Genomic DNA, 18,394 nt, shown 5'->3' with positions numbered 1-18,394 from the left:
GCTGTTTGTTTCCCGCGGCAGAGCCCCGGGCTCACCCGAGCTGGAGTAGTGGTACAGCTCCGTGTAGGGCTCGATGTGCACGGACGCGCCGAACGGGATCTGCGGCACGCGGCCCTCCAGCTCCGTGTCGATGGTCAGGTGCCCGTGCTCGTCAATGCCGCTGAACCGCTGCTTCATGACCAGCTTGCCCGGGTGCCCCACAAAGGTCACCTCGGCCTGGCGGGTGAACTCGCCCCCTGGAACGCAAGATCGGCCTGTCACTTTGCGGTCTGGCGGGCGCACCCTTCTGCTGCCGTTGGCTCACAGTGTACAGCCATGCAGAGCGGGGCTGCGCCAGCGTCCTCTGTAGGTGCTTTAGTTGGGCTGGTTGAACGTGGGGTTGGGGACACTGAGGACAGAGCCCAGACAACCGCGTGGCCCAACTGAGCCATGCACAGAGGAGAGAAGCTGCTCCCCAGCCATAAACCAGCATCTGAGATGGATGGGTTGGCTCAAGGGTTGTGCTGGAAATAGCAGGGACTGGGGTTTGGCTCCCACTGTGCTAGGTTCTGGCTGGGTGAACTTGAATAAGTTGCTTAACCCCTGTAAGCCTCCATTTCCTGATGATAAAAAAGGGATCCAATCCATCTTGTGGAAATCAGATGAGATAAAGTATGTTTAAAAAGTGTTCTGCAAATTGTCAAGGGCGCCATGATTCCAGTTATGGTGATAACTATTGAAATAGCTAAGTCCTGGTCTGGACGGGTGAGTTGCTCAGGGAAAACCATCACCCGTACCAGAAACTGCCTTAGGGTCACGAGGCTATGGTGTTGGCTCAGGAAGGCCCCTCAGGCTACATCTGGCTGGATGCCTGTTTTTGTACAGCCCTTGAGCCAAGAAAGGTCCTTACACTTTTAAATGGTTTTTAAAAATCGAAATAATAATATTTCATGTAAAAATGTAAAAATTGTCTGAAATTGAAATCAGTGCCCATTAATACAGTTTTATTAGAGCACAGTCATGCTAGTTCATTTACATATTGCCTATGCTTGCTTTTCACTCCACAATGACAGAGTTGAGTAGCTGCAATAGAGACCATACGACCTAAAATATTTAGGTGAAGCTTAAAATATTTACTGTCTGGGTCTTTGCAGAAAAAGTCTGACAATCCCAGCTTTATAGTGACCTAAGTCCCAGGCAGATATCCAACTGATAACACAGGTCCGGGGGAAATTCAGAAGGATCATTGTAGTAACAAAGATTTCCTGTTGCAGGGAATTTGTGAAAACTCCCTCTCCCTCAGCCCAGCCCAAGTCAACGTATATTACAAAGTATCACTGATGTAAATGAACCCACATACAAAGCAACACCCATGTGAAAAGCTGTGCAGGGAAGGAATGGGGTGTGTGAGTCTGACTGCAGCTCAACTATGTTTGCATGAGAGCATGAATATCTTATAATTCTCAGAATATATATGCCCGCGGAATAGAAGAAAAAAAACATTAGGCCAAAAATTAGCAAATCTTATGACTAGGTTCACGCCTTTTCTTATCTATCTATCTATCTACCCTCTCCTTTCTTAAAATGGCCACACTTCAGGAAGTTGTGTATTTATAAGCTATAACTTCTAGAAGGTTTCCCAGTGCAAAGCCTGGGTGGAGATCCTGCTCCCAGCAGTGTTTCCACTAACAGAGCCTTGCCTGGGGCTCCATGTTGGTTCAGGCCAACTTGGTCAGGGAGAAGGCAGGTCTAGGTAGTCTAGTCAGAGGTGGTGGCTTTGTACCTGTGTCCTGGCACAATGGGTTCCAGGTTCTGGAGGTGACCAGCAATGAAGGACACAGACTCCTCCACCTCAGCTGTTCCCAGGAACAGGCCTCCAGCTTGCACAGGTGGCTTGCCTTGGCCGAGCAAGGGAGAGGCCACCACTACACCAAGGAAACGTCCCCCAAATGATCTGCCCACTCATCCGCTAAAGACTGAATCTTCCACACTCTCTAAGAAACTCCAGGGACATTCAGGTTTCCTAACACTCGTGAGGATTATTTTTATTGGGCTTAATTTACCAGCTAGAAATGACAGGTTCTTTTTCTCTCAGCAGATACATAGGAAATGTCAAGGATCAACTTCAAATTGGTTTGGAATTTGGAGGCAGGCTTTTGGTTGTATGGATATATGAGCTTGTTCTGCAGAGACTTCTGACCTCCACCGTGAAATTGCTCCTTGATCATAACACAATTCTAGGCAGTCTCAGTTAATATACAGTATTGAAAATCTTATATGTTAATTTCACCACATCATCTTAGTTCCAGGGCAGAACTACAGGCTGCTCTGTCTATAGACAAAAAGGAGTCACAGAATGCTTATCAGTAAGTTGACTGCAGACAGTTCCCTTTCCATTCATTCCCAGGCCTGCCCCCAGGCACCAACGTGTGGCCCATTAATTTCAATGTCAGGTATAAGTTACCAGTGATGCTGAACCCATTCCTGAATCCGTCCTGCTCCACCGCAAACATCCATCCGATGATGCCTCCAATCGGGGCCAGAGGAAGCAGAGAGTACCCGAGGGTCTCGGGAATGGTGCTGATGGCCGTGTAGGAGCGTCCGTGGTTCATGACCACGTAAGAGTGGAGGTCAGTGTTCTCAAATGCAATGGGGACCTGGCTGGTCCCCACAAAGATCCTTCCTTTCACTTTGCCATTGACTCGCTGGGGGGAACCTGAGCAGAAAACAAAGAAAGGAGGTAGAGATGGCTTCCAAGCCAGGCTTTCAAACATAAACATCTCTGGTAGGACCTGTGGCTTTGGGGTAAGTGAAAGTCGTTGTTCTTCTGGAGAGCACCCACGACTGAGTGCCATGAACCTTCAAAATTCCAATGCCCCTGCCTCTCTTTCATGTTATTGATAATGGGTAGCAGGAAAGGGCTTCGCCGGAGCCATTGTGTGATCAAGGAGCTGCAGGAGCAGATAAAATAATTTCCGGAGAAGAACACTATCAATGGTGATCTAGAACTAAGGTGACCACAGAACTGACCACTTTTGAGAGTAAAAGGGGCTAAACTGGTTATTTCACTGGGACAGCAGGGCCAACTGATTAGCCCTGAGAATCTGGTCATTTGGCTGCCTGATCAATCACACACCTTAACAAACATCCTGGGCCCAAATACAGTCTCACTACTCAGGGTTAGGATTGACAGTCTAGGGTCAGGACTTCCAAACCCAGCTCCCTCATTCTTGGCAGAGTTTTCTTTGCATAATAAGTGCTCAGTAAATTTTGTCAAATAACCCTAGATAGACAGGCTTGTACCTAGGTGTCATCTATGTTCTGATGACCTTTTGCTGTGTTCGATATGCCCAAACTGCACCAGGGCATTTTCAGCCTACACGGTAATTCCGTACACATGACGTGTCATTACACTGGGGAATGCTGTGAAGTTAGCAGGCCAACAGCAAAAAAATGCATTCCAAGCACAGTTACAGAAATAAGCAAGAAAGCCAAGTTAAGGAAACCAAACAGAATTTTTTCCAGCAAACTTTGAGCTAGCAACATTTTTTAAAGTAGCAAGAATCCAACAAATATTTAAACCAGAAAACTATTACAGGGTGTGTATATAATGTCAAAATATGTAGCTGAACAATTTGTCATATCTGAGCTTGCTGCCAAACACAAACCGCTCAGCATTTCAAGCTCTGATATTTGGGGTGGAGAAGGCCAATGAGGTTGCTCTTTAAGTATAAGCTTTTATTGTGGACCTTGGAAGCTTCTGCCCGGGTGGGGGAGATAAAAAAGCCAAGCCTGAAACAGAGAGGCAAAGGCACGCCATCCCTGGGGTGATGGGATTTAGAAGAAAATAGAAAACACTTTAAAGAAGTTAAAAACATTTTCCAAAATTAATATAAAAAGTATACTAAATTTTCTTTCACTGCTGAAGGCAATATTTTTAAAAAGCCTCACTATAATTGTGATACAGAAGGAAATAATTTTTTTTGTCTTTAGCAAATTAAAATAACTGACTTAACTATAGCTACGGCAGGGGGTCTGAAAAACAGAAAACACTCCTCCAACTGAGTTTTATTTAGTCGGCTTTTGCAAAGCAATTGAAGTTCCCCGTTAAACACACGAAGGAAATGACCTGTGACGAGTGAGGTAACCTGTTGGCACCCACCATGGGTTCGAACGTGTCCCCTGTGAAATTCATGTTGAAACTTAATCCCCAATGTGGCGGTATTGAGAGGTGGGGCCTTTAAGGGGTGACTGTGTCATGAGGGCTCTGTCCCCAAGAACGGATTAACCCATTCATGGATTATGGGTCATCCCAGGAATGGGACTGGTAGTTTTACGGAAAGAGGAAGAGAGAGACCTGAGCCAGCAGGCTCAGCCCCCGCACCATGCGAAGCCCTGCACCACCTCAAGACTCTGCAGGGTCCCCACCAGCAAGAAGGCCCTCCCCAGACGCAGTCCCTCGACCCTGGACTCCCCAGCCTCCATAACTGTAAGACATAAATTTTGTTTCTTTATAAATTACTCCATTTCAGGTATTTGGTTATAAGCAACCGATGAGGACAACATCTAAAGGGACAAAGATTCAATACAGCGGAGATTTTTGTTGTTTTTGTTTTCATTCGGGTATATGGCCCCAGCCTCCCAGACGTTGCACTCAGTACACTGTTGCCAGGACCCCCTGGACTCGCACAGAAAGGATTTTTCTGACCATCCGAGAGCATGAAGACCAGCTGGTCCTTCTGATGAGGGCAGAGTTCAGAACTGACGTCGGCCGGGAGCCGAATCCATTTTGCACCCCACAATGGGATTGGCGCCCCAGGATTAACTGTGAGGCACCCCTGATGCTCCCCCATAACCATGCTAGGATTTCAGGGGCACCAGGAAAGAGAAACAGAAGAGGAAGGATGACTGGAATAAACTTTACCCCACTATAAACTCCGGCCTGAGCCTTCCTCCTGTGGCCCTGCCAGGCTTTGTCACCCAATAAGACAGTCAGGTCTGTGAGCAACGCCACAAGAAATTTGAGACTCTAAGGAAATTTGAGACTCCAAGGAAAAAGACATGGAAGAAATTTGAAAGAAACTAAGGAAAATGAAGGGCATGAAAAACTTCTGGTCCAGGCAGGACTTTTTTCAACCCTTTGGCCTTCGTCCCATGCTCAGGGCTGTTGTGAAGAGGGGCTCCCAGAGAGGGAGAAATAGCACAGGAAGCAAAGAGACACTCGCCATGTGAGAAATATGGGCACTCGCCAGGAACGCCTGTCAGAGAGCAGGAGAAAGAATGGGGAATGCGAGATTTCTTATCGCTGCCATGTTATTACATATAAACACTGCACACCTCCAGTAAAGGCAACCCTGAAAAACAAGCACCAAAACAAAACTCCACTCCTGCTCCTTCTCCCCCACACATGGAACGTATAGAAGCAGATTACCTTCCGCAACACACTGCCTGCCGTTGCCCGTGTAGCCAGCAACGCAGCTGCAGCAGAAGCCCGTGGCGAAGTCCCTGCACTCCGCGTGCACCGAGCACTGGTGTCTGTTGTTGGCACACGTCTGGCGGGAGTCCGTGTTGTAGCTGAAAACTGTTCCAGGAAAACAAGGGCACACTTGTCAGCATTTCGCACAGCTCTGGCCCAGGGGTTTTCTCAGCCCTGCGTCCCCTCAAGCCCTGCAGGGACTCACTTCTGCCTGGGCAATTCCAGGGACCAGACTCGTTAACAGAAGATTAAAATCCTCTACAGGCAGCTACTTAAATAGTACAGTAGTGTGTAGTGCTCAAACCACTGAGGCAAATAGGTCTAAAGGGAGTTGAGAAATCGAATTACTCAAAACTGCTATAATTCAATATCAATTTTAGGATGGTATCCATGTAATGCAGTCAGAAGGATCAGCTTCACATTTTAAAAAATATATATATTTTTTCCTTTTTTTATTATGGTAAGATATATATATATAAAACATAAAATTTCCCATTTTAACCACCTTACTCTCTATTTTTTTTTTGAGATGTGATCTCGCTATGTTGCCCAGGCTGGTCTCAAACTCCTAGGCTCAAGGGATCCTCCCACCTCAGTCTCCAGGTAGCTGGGACTGCAGGCATGTGCCACGGTGCCCGGCTTATATTTTTAAAAAATTTTAAACCATTCCCCGTCCCTCCGCCCCCTTTTCCCCAGGGAATAATTCACTTATACCAAAGCTGATCAAAACTAATGCCTTAGTCACACCTGGTAAAAGCTTTTGACCCAAGAAACAAAAAGAATTACTCCCTCTATTTTTAAATTCCACCTCCCAAGTTCATTTCATTAGAATCATGAACTAGCTCATTAAATTTAATAACTCAGAGCAAATTAATTTGGAATGAAGTTCAAAAGCACAAGAGGGTTGAACTTTTAGAGAGGCTAATGATCCCATTTATAATTGACTGTTAAGAGTGAAGATAAAAGTAAAGTTTAAACCCAGGTAGATACTTGGAAGAAAATTTCTAGCGTGTATGAAGATGGCATTTAGAGCTGAAAACATTCAGGCCCTGAACTGAACACGTGATGCTGCTGACTGCTGAAGCTCCAGCTGGGGGCAGCTCTCCTTGGGTCCATGATAGCCTGCATATGTGTAGACGACTATTCAGATAACACCAGGAATGCACTGCTGGCTGCACAAGGCTGATCTTTCTAATAAACGTAGGGAAACAGCTGGGATAGAGGGACAGAAAAACATCTGTGTTAGACACATTCTGGGTTCAAATCTAGGCTTTTTTCAGTATCAAGTTGTTGGGGCAAGATATGGTCTCATTTAAATGTGACAGCTACACAAATGAAAATTTCAGAGATATCTAGAAAGGGTGGAGACGGGGGTAAGACTCAAAAGTCAACATCTGCAAGTAAACACACCCAACACATCTGGGGGAGATGACTCTGAAACACATGGCAGAAAGCCATGGGCTGGGAGATGTCGGCATCACCCCAGGAATCCAGGGTGCAGTGTGTGTCAGGGACCCCTGAGGCATGAACCCGTGTTCTCATCTGGCCACCAAACTGCAGCTTCTCCATTTCTGTGCCTTAGAAGTAAGTGAGCAAACTATTCGGTAAGCATCCCATTTTGCCTGTGGTTTAGGATACTCAATAAGAACAAACACTTATGACTATTGCCGTGAGACACATCAGAACAAATAAGGAGAAATGAAAATAAGAGGCTGGGCTGGAGCCTTTAATCCCAGCTACCTGGGAGGCTGGGGTGGGAAGATTGCTTGAGGCCAGGAGTTTGAGACCAGCCTGAGCAACATGAGACCTCATCTTTCTAAAAAATTTTAAAAATAGGAGAATAATGTGGAATGAACTACTTTTCGGAGGATCTTATCATAACTCCTTAGTAGATGCAGTAAAGAGTCACAGTAAACGCATTTCAAAGCTTAGACTATCAAATTTATAGGAACCTTCATGGATTATATGTCAATCTAAAGAGAAGAAAATAGCCAGGCGCGGTGGCTCACGCCTATAATCCTAGCACTCTGAGAGGCCGAGGCAGGAGGATCGCTTTGAGCCCAGGAGTTCGAGGTTGCAGTGAGCTATGATGACGCCACTGCACTGTAGCCTGGGCGACAGAACAAGACTCTGTCACAAAAGAAAAATTAAAGAGAAGAAAATAAGGAGCACAGTTTAGTTTGAACATCTCTTTTAAGACAAATAAAAGCATGCTGGGGTTCAAATTATTTTCCCTCAAAATGTAGCAAAAAACTGATGTAATATGGTTGACTGGAAGATATTATACTATAAAACTATTTTTTTAAAAGGGGAGCTACTTATTTTGTATTTTTTCATCTTCTTAGACCAACTCTGAAACTGACAGGACTTGGAAGGAAAAATAATCAACCATTCTAATTCCAAAACCAAGAGGAAATATATGTGTCATCGATAAGTTGGGTAAATAGCCAAAAGAACTTCTAAAATGTTTTTTCAGGTGGGTCAAATACATTTCTGATCTCAGAAGTCACAAATAAGAAAATCTGACTTTCAAAATAATTCTAAAGCATGTGTTTCTCTTTAAAAAGCACAGAATGGAATACTAGGAAACTTAAAAGAAGACAAACTCAACGGTCTCTATAACCACAGTCCTAATCCCGAAAGATCACTGGGCTTTGAAGCCATCAGGCATATGACACCAATGCTCTATGGCTGTGGGCATTCAGCCCCTCCTTCCCCAAGCTCTTATCCTTACAAACCCCCACATACTGTACACAACTGACACCCCTCCAGCAGTACATTTGTCTGGAAGCCCAAGGGTCCAAGAAGGTCACCAACTGCGACGTCAATGTTCTTACCAACCCCTGTTTCTTCAACTTCGTCCACATCTATGACCTGTGCGTGCTGCTGGGGAAACTTCTCTGCAAGCAACTGGAAAGACCTGGTCCTCTCAGTGGGAGATCCAGAGGATCTCTCTGTGGCCGCCTGGCGTGGGGAGAGGACACCAGGGTGGTTGTATGTGTTGGCATCTCCCCTTCTAGGATTCCCGTAGGGGAAAAATGTGGTGCCCGCATCCTCCAGGCCCAGACGGGTGGTCGCCAGGTCATAATCTTCATCCTCCTCATCGTCATACACTGCTCCGTCGTCAGGTCCAAGGTTCACATCCGCGGGCACCACGCCACTGGCCGTGACCGGACTCCCAATCTCAAACACCCAGACGCCCTGCTGTCCGGAGTTGCTGCTCCTAGGGAGAAGGACGGGCTTCTTGGAAACAGGCCAGCAACACACAAATAGCCCCCACTAAGCACACAGGAGTCCTGGGGATTCGTGTGCATCTGAAACCCGTCACCTGCTCCCTCTGGCAGCAAGGGCTGGACAGTGGAAGAGCAGTAGCTGTCCTGTCTGTTTGTCACTGAGCTGAGACAGTCCAGGGCTGTTTGCTGAGGCTGTGTCCAAACGGGCATGTCACTAACAAAGGCTCACCCTCAGCCATGCCTGAGGCGTGTTCCGGGGACGTCGCTGGTACTTAAAATTCAACTTACTCATACTACTTCCTGGGAACGTGCCCTATGAGCTAAGGTAGCTCATGTGACTGAAGGTGGCTTTATGACTGAAGTCATTCATTTTCTCCACTGTCTCTTTCCATGGCGTGGTGTGACATAATAAAAATATATATTTGGCCTTTGTCCCTGAAAACTGGCACAAGAGCTCCTGAAACCCTTGGAATTTCTGGAGTGATAAGAGTGCCTTCTTGTATGCTAATGAGTTGACTGGTGGCTGGGGGCTCCCAGACAGCTTCAGGATGAAGGCTGGTGGCCAGTAAGACCAAGGCAGGATTAAAGGGTGGGAATGTTCAGCCCATCCCCCCGTCCCCGGCCCCCACCTCCACGGAGGGCAGATGGGCTGGAACTTGAGCCAATTACCGAGGGCCAGTGATTTAATCAGCAACGCCTGTGTAATGAGGCCTCCATAAAAACCCCTAAATGATAGATGTTGAAGAGCTTTTGTGTTCGTGAACATATCAAGGTGTTGGAAGGGTGGTACGTCCAGATAGGGCAAGGAAGCTCTGCCCCCCTAGTATCTCCTCCATTTGGCTGTTCCTGAGTTGTCACCTTTAATAAACTAATAATAGTGAGTAAAGCACTTTCCTGAGTTCTATGAGCCATTCTAGCAAATTATCAAACCTAAGACGGGGTCATGGAAACCCCTGATTTATAGCTGGCTGCTCAGAAATACAAATGGAAACGCAGGACTTGCAACTGGCGTCTGAAGTGGGGGCCGTCTTGTGGGACTGAGCCCGCCACCCGTGGGGCTGCACTAACTCCAGCACCAGAATTGAAATGAATTGTAGGACGCCACACAGGTGTCCCGAAAGTGGAGAAGTGGTTGGTGTGAGGGGGAAAAAACCACATATTTGATGTCAGAAGTGCCATGGGTGATAATAGTGCAGACGTGGTTTACTTGAAATCCCAACTCCATTGGCTGTGGGATCTTGGGCAGGTCTTTATTTCTAACCTCGTACTCATAGATAAAATGATAGAAACTGTTTTAAATGAGGATGATATCTAAAAAAATAGGATACCTGTTCATTTGAAGAGTATATTCCCTTAAACTCATTGGAAAAACAGTATATCATAATATAAAAATGATATACAAAACTTAAATCCATAGGAACATTTGTAGGTATGATCTCTAATACCCAGCACATTATTCTTAATGAGACAATCACATAAGGGGAGAATGTACTGAAGAACAAAGAAAGCATACTTGGCCAAATTTTCAATCGATTCTCTGTCATTAGCAAATATGTTATAAGCGCCATCGCTCTTCCATAGGATCCCCACTAAACCTTGACTGAACGCGACCACAGCAGGGACCTGGTTCTCGTCCTTCTTTGAGAACGTCGTATGGAACTGCAGACCGTCTTCAGGGTAAAGGAAAATGGCATAGGAGCTGGAATCAGAGGAGGCCAGAACAGCCTGGAACGTGTTTCTCTGTGAAGACGAGTTACAACTCAGTTACTCAGGAAGGTATCTACAGATTGTAAAATGTATTATTCACCAGACTAATGTAAAAAGTACAGTACTGCGAAGAGATGGCAATATTCTCACCTTATTCTAAAAGACATACTTTTGCAGTGAGGACCAAGTATTCCAGGATAGCTCCACTGACATATAGCCCTAAGGCTATGTCAACAAGAAATTTTCTGATTAATTAATAAATATCTTCTGCATTAATGTGACCCTAAGGTTAACCAAAAATTATACAGATGGTCCCTGAAGATGGTGGCCTAAAGCTCATGCAACTTAGGAAATTCTTGCTGACAGAATTTGTTTCCATGGCCATTAAACATATTCAATCATATTCATCATTTAACAAATATTTATTGAGCCCAAGCTCCACAGAGCAGAAAATAACATACGGTTTGGGAGAAAATAGACCTGGATCCAAATCTTTGCTCTACCCATTATTGGTTGTGTGACCTGGGGCATGATCCTGAAGCTCTCTAAGCCCCAAAGTCTGTAACTATGAAATGAAGATAAAACCATCTACTTCATAGATACATGAGGAAGACTACATGAGGTAACATATGAAGGGCCAGGCACAGAGAAAGTGTTCCTTAAACATTAGTACCTTTCCTACATGCCAGATGCTGCCCAGAGCTCTGTGGATATGAAGAATAAAAATACACGGTCCCTGCACTGGAGAATTTACAGTCTAGATGGGAAGACTGACATGCGAACAAAATACTACAAAACCAGGGATGGATTCTATAGCAGAGATGTGTGCAGAGCACTGTGGGAGCTGTAGGAGGACGTGTCCCATGCCGGGAGTGGTGGGAGTGGAGGAGGCTGTGGTGCACCAAGGCCTCACAGAAGGGACAAATCTGAATGAACAAGCAGGAGGAGTTGACTCCTGTAGGGGTCAGGACGTCCCAAATAGAGAGGACAACCTGAGCAAGATACCGCAGGTGAAAAAAGAAGGCATGATCAGGCAATTGCAAGTCATTTGGCATAGCTCCTACACAGGGGTATGGAGGTGTAACAGATCAGGCCCAAGAGGCAGACAAGGGCTTGGTACCAAGGGGCTGGGGGTTGGGCGTTTCTCACCAAGTGAAAGGGAGGCATCTGAGAAATTTAAGATTCGAGCGGTTCTCAAGTACGGCACTCACACGGATAACAGCTGGCAGGCAAAATGTGCCACGCAGGCCCGTAACAGACTCTCCCAAAATGTGTTCTGTGGGATGTGATGTGTCCTGTTTGGGGGGTTATTGGGGAGGGAGGTATGGCCAAAAGGTCTGGGAACTGCTCAGTTAAACAATATTAAGCAGGTTTCTTTACTGCAGGACTTTTCAGAGTGAGTCTCGGAAAGGGGGAGATATAGTTTTAGCATTCCCCAAACTAATCTGGCCAGGGGCGGCAACTTTCTCCCAAGGACTATCTCACAGGACTGGTGTTTTGTGGAACATACTTTGGGAACTACCAGCCTGGAATATCTCCCATTTACATGGATGCTTTGCAACCTTTCATGTTTCTCTCTACCCTGTTATCCTATAAAAAATTCAGTAATGGTAGAGAGAAATTATTTTTCCACGGAAAAATTGAGGCCTGTCCTAAAAAGTCACTCCAGGTCTAGCAGCGGCTTCTCAACCTACTCCAATACTCTCCTTCCTTCAAGGGTAAGTCCAAGCCTGGTGCTGAAAGCCTTCACCCACAGAAACTCCCATCCCGGGTTATGATAACACAGGTTCTAAACCACTCACATGGTCCAAATGGTTCTTGGCTTCCCAACTAGAGTCTGGGCCTTGTCTTTGTATCTTCACATCCCTCAGGAGTACTTGGTTATTTTATCCTATTATTTCACATCAATAACATCTCCATTTAATCAGAAACTTTCCTTCCAATATCTGCCACTTGAAGTAAAACAGCCAGGGGATGCCATTTATCAACGCTATTCTTGCCACATGGCAGCCTTCTCAGGAAGTGTCTTTCTTTATATCTAATCACCATTGAAACATAGATTTATATAGCCTTGCAGATAAGATTTTGTGAGTTTTCGGCCTGCAATCACCAGCTTACTAGGTTTTGCTCTGGATTTTCTATCTTTATCAATAACATAGGCATGATGTACATCAGAGCAGCACAGACCACACAACTGAAGAGTTCAAAGCCAACATGTCAGATTATTTGCACTTGGACCTAGGGGAGCACTTACCTTGCCTTCCTGGGCAGGGTCCCTGCTGGGCCCTTGGTAGGGGGCCATAGACTCCCAAGTGACGACCACCACACTCCTGGGCTGGAAAGAGACCTCCGGGAACCCTCTCCGGACACACTCTGCTGCCAGCCGAGTGACGGAGGGGGATAAGTCTTCTCGATAATAAACCTTTCCGAGGCCATCTGTGGTGTCCAAGTCCGCCAGGAAAGGCGCGATTGTGCCAAAGGTTGGTGGGAAGAGCCCAGGATGGGATTCTTTGGCCGGGGGTTCACTCATGGCAATGATGCCATTTGTGGTGACCTGTACAAAACCAAGTGTGGTTAAAAGGAATGCAGAAATGACTTCTTCCTCAGTAGGACCCAGATGCTACTGCAGGTACCGATGCTGTGTAAAATACAACAGAATCTGACAAAGACACGCGCCTGAATTGCAAACATTGGTATTCTTTTTCCAGGCAAGATGGGCTGGTGGCAGAATCACAGACGTCATTATTAAAGCCTTAATGAATTTACTCAGCAAACTGAGTAATCATTCTAGGGCGGTGCTAAGTGCTGTGGGACAAAAATGGGTAGAGTCCAGCCCTTGCCTTCCAGGAACCCACAATCCAGGAGAAGAAAGACTGACACAAACAGGCAATGACATAGTCAAATGTCAAGAAGTAAATCTGAACGGGACACTTTGATGTCACTAATTATTTTGAACAGTTTAATGTGTTAGGATAATGGCTAATGTTTATTGAATGTTTATCAAGTTCCAGGCATCTTACTAACATCCAATCCTCAGAAAAATCCCATAAGACTAAGTACTACTGATACCCATATTTTTCTGATGGGGACATTAGGTAAATTCATCAATGTGTCCAAAGTCACCAAGTAACAAGTGGCAACACTGGGATATGAAACCATGGGTGCTGACTCCAAAACTGGCCCTTTTAATCACTCCATGTACAGCCTTCTTGAAATCAATTATAACCACCTCTAAAAATCATATCACTGTTCTTGCTCAGCTAAAACCCACAGTCCTTGGGAACACGGGGAAGGGCCGCTGAGATACCATGGCGAGCAGTCCCGTGGTGTTGGCGGCGCTCGGGCTAACCAATGAGGTCTGACCCCCTTCACTGCCTTATTAGTGTTGACCCACTGGAAGAACATGCCAGCAATCATTTTACTTAGAAAATCTGTGAATTAAAAGAAAAAATTCCCTAATCACATGGCAGAGATTTTGCAAATCGCACCTTATTTTTCTGTTTAAAGGCCACAGATTGGAAAAACATGAATCTAAAATAGCGACTCTCAGTTACTCAGGAGTTGATCTGAAGGCCAGTAGATTTTCCAGCTCACTTCTTTCCCTCTTCCTCCTCCTCCCACAGCCTGTCCTTCAATCCCTTCCTACCTCATTACTAGAGGACAGGGCAGAGGTGGGAAAAAGAGAGGAACTTAACACCAAACACTTGCAACGTGCCAAAACCTGCTAAAGAGGTTCAATGTGCAGAGATGATTTGGCCCCAGAAAAAGAACTAGAGCTCTGGGAGTTAAATGTGGACTTAACGCGACCCCCTTTTTTTACCAAACTTCATGGGCTGTTAGCTCTTTAGGTGACGTATTTTCTATCATTACCTGTCACAAGCAAGACTCTCTAGAATATAATGACAGGCTGCAGAGAAGGGAGTCCGGGGAGGAGCTTCACCCAGCTGTTCTCATACGACTTCCCTCCCAGAGATTCCAGCATCTCCCAGCACACGCGTCCCAGTGCGCTGGTGTGGGAGCGTGGGAAACAGCTCGCTTCCTCAAGCTGCCAGAAGTTGGCAGCGGCCAGATGCTAGTGGGAAGTGATCACACGGAGGCCCCATATAGACAACTTCATTTTAGAGAGCTGTTTTCCAGTGAAATTTAAATCGGTCCAACAATTTTGAAAACACTCGCGGTGTTTTTTATTATTTGGAATCTGGGCACAGGAACGTTTCTATTTTTACAAGCAATGCTTTAGGAATCAGGTTTTTCGACACGTATCTGACGCACTTCAAATGCTTTGGACAAAGATCATATAGCCCTTGTTAGTATTATTATTGGGAAATTATTTTTCAGCTAGTTTTACTGCACATTCAACTCAATGCTCTGTGATAATGAAGAAAGATGACTTCAAAGGTAAATGTAACATGCAGAAAAGACAGGAGTTTCATTAGATTCTTAGCTTTAAACTTCTCCCCCGGAAACTTTTTTTTTCTTTCAGAGACACTAATTAATAGCAAACTTGATGAACAATATTCCTTTACACGTGGGTGCGAGTCTTATTTTGCAAAGTCTGTTGAGCGCATGATGCTCCTACCTGCTTTGTTCCTTTTCTCCATCTTTTGAAGGTGCCATGAGGCTATTCAACAGCAGAAGGGCAGGCAGGACAAGAGGACAGGCCAGAGGCACTTAGGAGGCAGGAGGCACAGACCAGGCACGATCCCCAAGGAAACTGGACTGGAGAGCCCTGGCGTGTCTACATGGTCACAGTGTGCGTAAGGGTGTGTGTGAGCGCCCTGCCATGGGATGGCGCCCTGGCCAGGGTGGGTACCCACCTGGTGCCCTGAGCTGCCGGGAGAGACTCCGGCCACCCATGACCCTGAACTGGAATAAGAGGATTTGAAAATGGATGAATGAATGAATAAAAATTATTGTAAAACAAAAATTTGGGCCGGGCGCGGTGGCTCGCACCTGTAATCCTAGCACTCTGGGAGGCCGAGGTGGGTGGATCCCTCAAGGTCAGGAGTTCGAGACCAGCCTGAGCAAGAGCGAGACCCCCGTCTCTACTAAAAATAGAAAGAAATTATCTGGACAACTAAAAATATATATATAGAAAAAATTAGCCGGGCATGGTGGCGCATGCCTGTAGTCCCAGCTACTCGGGAGGCTGAGGCAGGAGGATTGCTTGAGCCCAGGAGTTTGAGGTTGCTGTGAGCTAGGCTGATGCCACAGCACTCTAGCCCAGGCAACAGAGCCAGACTCTGTCTCAAAAAAAAAAAAAAAAAAAAAAATTTGTCCAGTATACAATAGTCACACAAACACACAACAATAAATGATGTGGGACGAAAGCGCTGAGCGAGCCCCCATGTTGATTATCTTTTGTTTTTGACCTGTGTTGAGGTTGGAGGTGCTCCTGACAACTTTTGCTTTGCAAACATTTATTTCTTGATTGAATCCACCATGACCATGACCTCCGTCACTCACTGATTCAACAAAAATTGGGTAAATAATGATCTTACTTGTTTCTATTATTCTTTCTTAAATGCATGTATAGCTCACATATATTTCAATGTTTAATATTAGAAGTGTTTGGGCCTTTACTTAGGAGTTTGGTGATGCGTTTGTGACCAGAAATATGTAGAAGGAACTTAGCTCTCATTTATATCAATTAGCCTACAGTAAAACTGGTTTCATTAAACAACGTTTTGCTTAAAGTCATGGCAGTTTCCAAGAACCCATCTGTGACATTAAGTGAGGATTCACTGTATATGGCACTTTCTCTGTCCCTGCTACTGCCAGCATCCTCTCCCTGTCTCGTTCATACCCATGGCTGGCTCTTCCTTGTCCTTGAGGCCTCAGCTGAAATAGCACCTTCTCAGAGAGCCTCCCCCAAAACAGTGCAGGCTCCGCCCACTCGACTCCCACCCCACCTCACCTCCTCATTTATATCTCTGCCTCCTGCTTGTTTCCTTCCTACCTGTTTGCAGATGCTGCCTGCTCTCTCCACTATGTGGTCAGTTCCTTGGGATCAGAGACCATCAATCTTGGTCCCCGCTGTAGCACCAGAGCTTACGTGCACCTAATCCACAAGAGCTCCTTCCCTTCTTGACTTCCTCCAACACATGTGGCAGGCAGGTTCAATACAGGTTAAGACCTGTGCACCTAGGTTGTTTTAGAAATCATGCCTGAGGGTGAGCTCAGGGGAAACGACAGGAAAGAACTGGAGAATTATGGTTTCCTGCAGTGCAACACCAGTTACTGAAACAGAGTGCATCAACAGGAACCGACAACTTAAATCCGACCAAGTCTCCACCTCTAACTACCACTTTACAGGAAATACAGGAGACAGAAGAACATATTAAATGACACCACGGGGATTCAATCAGCAAAATTCAAAATATGGGCCACTCGAGCAGACAAATACCCAGTTTCTTTAATAAATAAATTTCAAGGAAAAAAAGGATGGGAGGAACCTGTAGATTTAAAAGTCCTAAGAGACATATCCACCAATTGTAATGTGTGGGCTTTGTCTGGACCCCAATTTAAACATATCAACTGAAAAGCAAAATACAACATTTCATGAAACTATTTGGATATTGGATGATAGTAAGGAATTATTATCATTTTTAAGGTGTGATCATGATTTTACTGCTTTGTTATTTTTTTTTTTTTTTTGAGACAGAGTCTCACTGTGTTGCCCAGGCTAGAGTACCGTGGCGTCATCCTAGCTCACAGCAAACTCAGCTCCTGGGCTCAAGCAATCCCCCTGCCTCAGCCTCCCGAGTAGCTGGGACTACAGGCATGCGCCACCATGCCCGGCTAATTTTTTCTATATATATTTTTAGTTGTCCAATTAATTTCTTTCTATTTTTAGTAGAGACGGGGTCTCGCTCTTGCTCAGGCTGGTTTCGAACTCCTGAGCTCAAACAATCCGCCCGCCTCGGCCTCCCAGAGAGCTAGGATTACAGGCGTGAGCCACCGCACCCGGCCCTGTTGCTTTGTTTTTGAAAAGAGTCTTTTTTTGAGGTACATTCTGAAATAGTTACAATGAAATAAAATGTTTGGGATTTGATTAAAAATAATCCAGTTTGGGGATGGGGAGGGGATGTTAGGAACAGGTGAGGATACAAATGAAATGACATGAGCCTCAAATTGATACTGGTAACGGGTGCATGGAGTTCATTACATTCTTCTCTCTATTTTTGAATATGTTTGACAATTTTCATGATAAAATTTAGTTTTTTAAAAATAGCTAATGAACATGATTGATCTGAAGTTTAGCAAAGAAGGGCAAATGGCTTTAAAAGATAAGCCAACACTAACGTTCTCAGTCAGGACTAGCATTGTCTTTTGTTTTTCCAGCTTTACTGAGATAAAATAGACAAAAGTGTACAAATGTAAGTTATACCACGTGATGATTTGATGTAGATATATGTTGTGAAATGAGTACCACAATCAAGTTAGCAAAGCTAGCACAGACACATAGACCAATGGATAGAAACGTGAGCCCAGAAACAAACCCACACATTTTCAATCAACTAATATTTCACAAGGGCACCAAGAACACATCATGGGGAAGGAAGAGTCCCTGCAGTAAACAGTGTTGGGAAAACCAGCTATCCACATACAAAGGAATGAAAATGGACCCCTATTTTACAGCACTCACAAAATTTAACTCAAAATGGATTAAAGACTTAGATGTAAGACCTCAAACTCATAGAGGAAAACATAAAGGAAAAAGCTCCTTGACATTGGTCTTGGCAATGATGTTCTGGATATGACACAAAAAGCACAAGCAACAAAAGTAAAAATAAATAAGTAGGACTCCATCATTGTCCTTTTTTTGGTAAAAATCTACTTTTTAACAAAAATTTTATTGATACATAATAATTGTGTATATTTATGGGATACATGTGATATTTCGATACATGCATATAATGTGTAATGATCAAATCAGAATAATTAGTATATCCATCACCTCAAACATTTATCTTTTCTCTGTGTTGGAAAAATTTCA

At 44.9% G+C, this 18,394-nt stretch overlaps 1 protein-coding gene across 1 annotated transcript in view; it reads right to left on the bottom strand.

Moving 5' to 3' along the window:
- The window catches only part of NID1 (nidogen 1), a 69,690-nt gene that overhangs the window by 43,055 nt on the left and 8,241 nt on the right, over positions 1 to 18,394 (bottom strand). Inside the window, exons 2-7 of the mRNA XM_012660353.1 lie at positions 12,650 to 12,949; positions 10,202 to 10,428; positions 8,293 to 8,678; positions 5,411 to 5,560; positions 2,444 to 2,695; positions 36 to 236 (exon numbers count right to left, since the gene is read on the bottom strand). Coding sequence (XP_012515807.1) covers positions 36 to 236; positions 2,444 to 2,695; positions 5,411 to 5,560; positions 8,293 to 8,678; positions 10,202 to 10,428; positions 12,650 to 12,949 — 1,516 coding nt within the window. The remainder of the gene's footprint in view (positions 1 to 35; positions 237 to 2,443; positions 2,696 to 5,410; positions 5,561 to 8,292; positions 8,679 to 10,201; positions 10,429 to 12,649; positions 12,950 to 18,394) is intronic.

Source organism: Propithecus coquereli, unplaced genomic scaffold, assembly GCF_000956105.1.
Source record: "Propithecus coquereli isolate 6110/MARCELLA unplaced genomic scaffold, Pcoq_1.0 Scaffold66, whole genome shotgun sequence".
In the NCBI taxonomy this organism is placed as follows: Eukaryota; Metazoa; Chordata; class Mammalia; order Primates; family Indriidae; genus Propithecus; species Propithecus coquereli.
The sequence above is the reverse complement of the archived record's forward strand: the minus strand, read 5'-3'. Positions and strand labels throughout refer to the sequence as shown.